Source organism: Clupea harengus, unplaced genomic scaffold, assembly GCF_900700415.2.
Source record: "Clupea harengus unplaced genomic scaffold, Ch_v2.0.2, whole genome shotgun sequence".
NCBI classification, from domain to species: domain Eukaryota; kingdom Metazoa; phylum Chordata; class Actinopteri; order Clupeiformes; family Clupeidae; genus Clupea; species Clupea harengus.
The window spans coordinates 1-7,776 of record NW_024880738.1 but is presented as its reverse complement, the minus strand read 5'-3'; the positions used below and the strand labels follow the sequence as shown (position 1 = coordinate 7,776).

The window sequence follows — 7,776 nt, the reverse complement described above, 5'->3', positions numbered from 1 at the left end:
AGCGGACAAAAAAATTCAACCCGCGGCAGTACTTTAAAAGTAGCCCAATTCCGCGGGAAAACCGTGGACCTGGCAACACTGCATAACGTGGAAATGGTTTAAACACGTGACGACTGTTCTGGATTTCAATTGGTCAATTCATATCCACAAAGGGGCGTTGCGAGCGCACACATTTGTAATACAGTAACACAAGAAATAGTCCCTGACGCATATCATTTCAATATTTAAAAGTTTGAGGGTTTCAGTTACAGTTGAACAATGTAGTCATTTTGAGCCTCTTTAATTACATTGCAAAATACAAGGGTTACATTTCCTATAAACTCACACAGTAAATGAGGTGTGTCTAGCGGAAGAATACTCGGCTGCAGCAAGGAGCGAAATTTGAATTCGCCTGAAGAGGACGTGTATCGTTTGTTGGTGGGGTGCCTTGAAATGCTTTGGCTTTGTTGATAAACAACAACTTTCCACTTTAAACAGGTTTTGGAACGCTTAAGTTTAGAGGTAGGGTGATATGCACGTATCCCTGCCTGTATGTAGTTTGAATGTAAGGTAGTTGCTTGATGATAAAGTTGTAGTTTAGTTAGCTATCTTGCTAGCTAGCAAACTATGTTAATGTTTCACGACATGGACAGGCCATGTTAGCTTAGGTTATGTGTCTCCCAGCTATTATGAATTGCCATACTGTTCTAAATGTATCTCGACAGACGTGGTTGTATTGTCGGGTCGTTGTTATATAGCATATCTGATACAAGAATGTGAGCTACAGTTGACTAAGTAACGTTTCAGTTGTTGAGCTAATGTTTGTCCAGGAGTTAAATTAGCGTCGACTGCGTCAGTTAGCTGACGTTAGCCAGGTTGCAACTGAATGCCGTTTAACGTTATACGTTTTCTTGCTGTCCTCAAGCTGAAATACTTCCATAATTTACACAGAAAAAAAAAGTTTTAATTAGTTGTTTGATGGTTGTTTTTTTGTGACAGCTCCTTAATGGCCAGCCTTGGTTCGGCGTCAAACATGGACGACTGCCTTAATGTGGCATTGTTGGACCCCCCAACATCTCCAACCTCACCCAAACAAGGCGGTATAACAGCACCTCTTGATTTCTCCTACCTCACGCCTTCGAAGTTTGGAATAACAACTAACAGCTTCTCTGTGCCCTCCAAACTCAAAGGTGAACAGCTGTTGCTGAACAGATTCTTGATTTTTCTCTCTTCAGTGTATCTTGTCAGATGCTCCTCAGTAAACAGCTGTGCCCCCTAACATATGTCCTGTCTTATGTTGAGCAAAGCAACTAGGGTATTAGTTTATGTTTTTGCCAAATATGTTGGGAAAGAACTCAGGGAGAATTTTACCACACATTTTATCTTAGACAAATCCAGAGTGTCACAGCTGAAGGACAGACGGAGGTCAACAATTGGAGTCAGGGGATCCCCAGAAACCAATGCTCTCATCCGCTACATAGCCAAGCAGAGAATGCAGGCCCCTTCACCTGCAACAGAGGTATGAGCTTACTTTGGTTCCATTATGACATTGATCTTTTGCTGCAAGCAGTCCATTTAACACAGATAGTTTTTGAAGTTTTGCTAAGAGTGTCAGAAATGAGGCTAGACTTTCTTTGTAATATTCAAGGCACAATGAGGTTTTCAGTATCATTCATTTGGGCTTTATTTAGTTAATGGCTGTTCAGAGCTCAGCACTTTGTTTTTGCACAGCATCTGCGATTGCAATCGTCACTGCCAAGAAGCCAAACGCTGAAGCAGAAAATGGCTGCTTTCCAGTTTGTGATGGAGGACGTTGATGAGGAGGAGAAATTAGAATGGAAGATTACACCGGGAAAGAGAGATCAGAAGTTGGATTGCATCTGGGCAGGCAAGGCCCAGTCTGGTCAGTTATTGGACAATGTGTACAATAATCAATTAATTTGTTTCTTTATCGAGTATCATTGTCGTTTAATTAGTTTTAACACTTACGTCTGCACCCATTTAGGTCCAGTTTCAGTTAAGTGGAATTCTTATTAAAGAAGAACCTTCACATAAGCATGCTGTAGCCCTACTATACACATGATAGATAGACTGCTGTGCAGATTGTGTAACTTTTGCGATTTGTTTCTAATTTACAACCACAAGGTCAACACACTGGTATATCTAGTATATTTTGATGTGATCTGCATTTTTCTTTCAGCACACTATTTTATCTCCTTGCTCTACCAGTTGATCTACATGAGTATAAACCTATTTTCTGAGGAGATAAGACAATGATGGACATATTTAGTGGAGCTGTTAAAGAGTACAACTAATAAGATGCCCTAACTCTTACAGATAATTTGACTTTACCCCTGGGTAAGGAGAACAGGGTCACACCAGGCTATCAAGCTCCCACGACACCCCCACCCTTGAAGCGAGTGTGCAGAGGCCCGCTGCAGGAATGTGAAGGGAAGATTACAGGGGCCACATTCTCTGTCCCAGCATGCACCTCTCAGGAGGAGGTACAGTAGCAGCCTCATCTCTAAATACAGTAGGGCAATAATCCACTTGGCAAAATGTCATCATGAAATCTTCTCTCCCACAGGTTCAAGGTTTTGACTTTCAGAGCCCCATTGCACATCAGGACACCGCCTTCCATCGACAGCTTCAACATATGCCTTTCCCTATCCTATCACAACAAATTAAAACTAATTTAAACCATAGAGGTAAGAATTGTAATATCTGTGACAGTGTAAAGGTGCACTTGAAACCCTTTCTGTGTACGTACAGCAAATTATTTGAATCAATTATTTAGCTCAATGAGATAAATACTTGCCTTTTCACCCCCTTTTTTCCCCAGATGTTGCGTGTAGTTTTTTGTGGTTTCACGCAAGTGGGGCACATGATTATTGTAGTAAATAATTATTCTGATGCCTCATGAACCATGATCATATCTATGGCTACATGTTTTCAGCATATTAATTAGTAATTGGGACAATTCTGTTTCCATCTTCAACTGTAGATGAGTCTGGGATCTCATCTGTTACCAAGAAGAAGAGGGTGCATTTTGGTGTGCCACTGTCCCCTGAGTTTTTTGACAAGACTCTCCCTCCAAGCACCCCGCTACAGAAGGGTGCTACCCCACTGCGTCAGCCAGCATCAGCGGCCTCAAAGCAGCGGTCTCTGCTAAAGACCCCCCAAAGAAATGAAGCTTCCCTTCCAAAGCCCAACTTCAACAGTCCAGAGGCTGGAAGTGGCATCAGTCAGACAAAAGTTCTTGAAGGAGCAGTGAGCAGTGACATTGTGTTCCGGGATTCAGAGGATGAGGTACTGTAACTCTCTTAATGATCAGTCATGATAGAAGTTTCTACTTCCTTGTGCTTATTTACAGCTAAGACCCATTCATTCAGGAAACTGCCACAGAAGATATGTTGATAACTGTAATCACTGAATAGAAGCCATATCTGTGATAAATAAACATCACTAAAGGCTTCATTTACACAGACTTTGGTACAGGGCCAGGAATGCATTTCTACTGGTCTTTACAGAATAAAGATGAAAATTCAACCAAGGATGTAAAGGCCCTATTACATTGTATAAGAACCTCACCGGTGCAAGGATTATTCTGTCTAGATTTTGAGTTTTTTGCTGGGTCTGAAAAGGCATACAATTTAGGCTGCACCTATGCTGTCCCATCGCTTCTTCTAATATTACAGTCGGAGGTGGTTTAAAGGTGGTATAAATTGTGGCAAATTTGTACAAACCAACATATTTGAATGGTTTCTGCTTACCGTAATATTATGCCTTATGCAATTCACAGACCTTTAAACTTCCTCGCAAGCCAGTCAAATTTATGGGGCCTTTATCTACATGTTTTTGGTATATTGTAATTGATGGAAAATAAGGTCAAGCAATATTTTGTGCTGATCTTAAATATCACAAAGTTTGAGGGCACAGGATTGATCGCTGCTGGTGTTAATTGTGTTATTTTCATGTCCCTTTTATTCCTTTATATTCCTTTACACTAAGCACCTGGAAGCAACATTGGGACCTTATTATTTTTCCTGCCCAAAATGATCCCGGTTGACATGGAATGGCCAACAGCTGCTTTGTAATGGCCCAGATATTGTCTTCATTGTTTAGAAGACCACTTGCTGCCACAGAAATAATAATTTGAGTGAGATGCTTCTCCCCCCCCCCCCCCCCCCCAACAGATTCCTCGATTTGTACTTGAGGAGGAGGATGAAGTTGAGCTTGAGGCAGAGCTGAACAGTGCAGGTGATGCATGTTTTTTTTTATTTCAACGAAGACATAATTGGCTGTTGCATAGAACTCCCATCCTAAGACCCATATGACCTCTCAGGTATTTCCGAAGATGCCTCCTCGGACGAACTGGCTGGCTCCCAGGCACATGTTGTGACCTCTCTTTTCAAAGCAGAGCCCCTACTTGAGGAACAGACAGGTACCATTTTAATTCCCCATCTCCACCCCCACCCTCCCACACACACACACACACATACACTCTTTCACATTCTAGATGTCTCTTGCCGTGTTCTGTAGTATTTGTTAGACTCATGGTTTTGGTCAGCTAAAGGTTAGTTGTAATAGTATTTAGTTTTATACCATATATTGAAGATTCAGTCTTAGATTTGATCAGTCAGGATTCAGGTTTAATCGTGTAGAATGGTGGCCATTCCAAGGGAGACAAAGCCTGGAGTTCCACTCATAGCTTCACCTCAGACTCATCTAAGGCCCAATGCAGACGGAGTCTAGTTTGCCCGAACCCGGAGAACCCCGTCTCCGAATAGCCCTAGCGTGCAGACGAACGCACTGTATCCGCACACTGTATCCGCACTCCCTCGAATCGGGGGTCCAAAGTGAGTAAACTCAAAATCCGGTTGTGGTTGGTGTTCGTCTGCACGCTATCCGCATACTAGGGATGCACCGATACCACTTTTTTACAAACCGATACGAGTACAAGTATTTTTATTTGTGTACTTGCCGATACCGAGTACCGATACCAATACTTCTTAGATTTAGTCTCCATGAAAGTGCAATTAATTTGGAGGCAGATTTTATTTTATCCTCTGCAGATTATGTCAAGCCTATAGTACAAAATTAACAGAAGGCTATCCCAAGCCAAAAATAAACAGAGCTTTCTGGTTTTAACACACAAAAAAAGCCTTCAAACAGACAATATCATCACATTAGACAAAATGCAAATATAACCAGATAAAGGCAATTCCATTTGCTGCATAGTTAACAACACAGTCTACTTAACAAAAAGTGAACAGAACTATTACTGGATTAGCAGAAGAGCACATTTCAGTTACAAAAGGATCAGAAGAATATCCTGCTCAAGTACACAAACAATCACTTAACCTATGTGGCACAGTCTTTCTCTCTACCTCTCTCTCTCTCTGTGTGCGTGCGCGTTTTTTTCTTTGGTTGCTTCGGTCTTGCGCCACTAGCATCAGTGAACTCTGTGTACTTAGCACTATGGTGCGTCTTCAGATGTTTAATCAAATTGCTTGTGTTAAACAGAGTACTTTCCTTTCCGCCCCTCGACACCGTAGCAGTGCAGATCTTACACTGTGCCTTACTCCTGTCGTCGTCATTTATCTTAAAATGAGCCCAAATCACTGTTAAGGCAGCACAACGGAATTGCTAATCGCTAACGAGATGCTAGCAGCTAAATTTAGCGAAACCTGTATACTGAAATACTTTGACACTATGACAAACTTTCCTTACACAGTCAAACATCAAGCAAATGCAACACAAGACGGCAAATAAGCTACTTACTAGTCTGACAGAGAATGGTAGGACAGGTAGGACAATAAATCACATTTTGTGTCAGCATAGCCTGGCCAGTTTGATGCAGTGAAATACTGATGAGTGGTATCGGTGCTTGGTATCGGCAATTCAACAACGAGTACGAGTATTTTAACGAAGTATCGGCACCGATACCGATACTGGTATCGGTGCATCCCTACCGCATACCTAATCGGATTGCCCCACGTGATCGCATCATTAGACCAGCCAGAACAACGGACACAACCGGCATTATTTATTAACTGAATGGGTTGCCATGGCGCAGTGAGTTTGGCAGCCAGTTATAACAGCTCTCCAGTTTAAAAAAAAAAATTCTTCCTATTACCTTGCTCCTTTTCCACGTGAATTTCCCTAACGGGATTAATACAAATCTATCTATCTGTTGTTAGGAAAGGGATGACATTAACAAGCCACACTTTAATCTATCACTGTTTAATCTATTTGCATCAGACCATTTTTCAAAACCCAGTTTTTAAAAGTGTCAGCAATAGCCTATATGAGCAAATCTGACGTGAAAAGATTTTTTATTATAGACGGAAGTTTCAAAACAGATGAATGTTACGTTAGCTTTAGTCCTGTCAGACAACGATAGCGATAGCTACTAGCTAGCGTTAACGTTACTTCAGAGGTAGCCTACAGTACGTGAAGGACAAAGCCCTCAACAATAGCCTACATTTGTTGTTTGTAATAAAACCATGAAATTGGAAGCAATTGTAAACCATGAAACATCCAGGATCCACAGCACTTGCATTGTGGTCTCTCGTGCTCAAGCTCAGCATCTCCATAAAGCACAGGCATTTAAACAACTCAGACATGTCATGTTGCACATTGCTTTGTTGCACTGTTCTAAACTCTTTATTATCAATAACAAATATAATTATTTTTCGCTTAACCTACAGTCTGCTCTTACCACTGATTTTATAAACCACCATAATGTGTTACTGTGCAGATTAAATGTAGGCTATGCGGCTAAGCTAAACGTTGCTAGTTGGAGCTCAACTACTGTCATATGTTACTTTATTAGCATGCTCCTGTCTTCTTCTCCGTTTTCTTCAGTTGTCTTTAGCACCAAAGCGCCACCAACAGGCGTGGGGGATGTACTACAGCTGAGTCAATCGGATTCGCTGGGTTCATGTGCACGCGATTTAAAAAGTTGATATGTGTGAAAAATGAACCCGGGTTCAGGCAAACTAGGCTTCGTCTGCATGGGGTCTAAATGATCTATTGTAGGATTTGCCCTTAAATGCTGAGTTTAGGGGTGTTACCGTCTATACAAAGCTTTTGTCCCGACCTGGGGGGGGAAGGTGAGAGCAATGTCGCACCTCACTCCCCTGGTCAAAACCAAGTATATTCACCCAGGAAATGTTTACATGCTAGTGGAATCCAAATAAAAGTAACAATTATAACTAGGTATAATAAACATTGAATTATTGACTATGGCATATTCTTATTAACTATAAAATCTCAAATGCCGGTCCCTTCAGTTGTCTGTACACATCATGCTGCACTAGGTAGCATGTGTACCATAGCATGTTGCCAGTGACACTCTGGGCTTGAATTTTTTTAGAAATTGTAATGGATTTATTTGTCTTGACTATGTAAGAGCCCTTAGCTCACTTATTAGGACACCACAGTAATGGCTGAATCTGAGCTGTGTGCTTTTCTCCAGCAGGAGCTGAGCCAGAGCTCATCTCCTCCCCACAGCAGGAGCCTCCTCCTCTCCAGCAGCAGGAACAGCAGGACCCCGCCACCTCCAGCAGCCCAGGCAGACCCCGCGGCAGGAAGAGAAAGGTAAGATCTAAGCGTTAAGAGTTGCGTCTGTTCAGACAGATGCACCTGTTTTCTATTTTTGTTTCAGAACAAGCTTTGATGAGGGCTCCTGGTGTACTAAGGGTGTTGACATGAGTGCCCGCCTCTGTGTTCCAGCAACCAGCAGCAGCAGCAGCAGCAGCAGCCACAGCTGCTGAGAGTGAGCCCCAGTCT

The 7,776-nt window shown here is 42.1% G+C and overlaps 1 protein-coding gene across 1 annotated transcript; it reads left to right on the top strand.

Moving 5' to 3' along the window:
* Positions 1–319: 319 nt before the first annotated feature.
* On the top strand, positions 320–7,762 carry LOC122132584 (cell division cycle-associated protein 2-like; the record flags this gene model as incomplete). Its single annotated transcript, XM_042707253.1, has 11 exons — positions 320–501; positions 979–1,169; positions 1,368–1,498; positions 1,711–1,882; positions 2,317–2,483; positions 2,567–2,687; positions 2,984–3,288; positions 4,176–4,239; positions 4,325–4,423; positions 7,466–7,584; positions 7,720–7,762. Coding segments are annotated over exons 2-11 (1,405 nt in total), but the record flags the coding sequence as incomplete, so codon positions are not given.
* Positions 7,763–7,776: the final 14 nt, after the last annotated feature.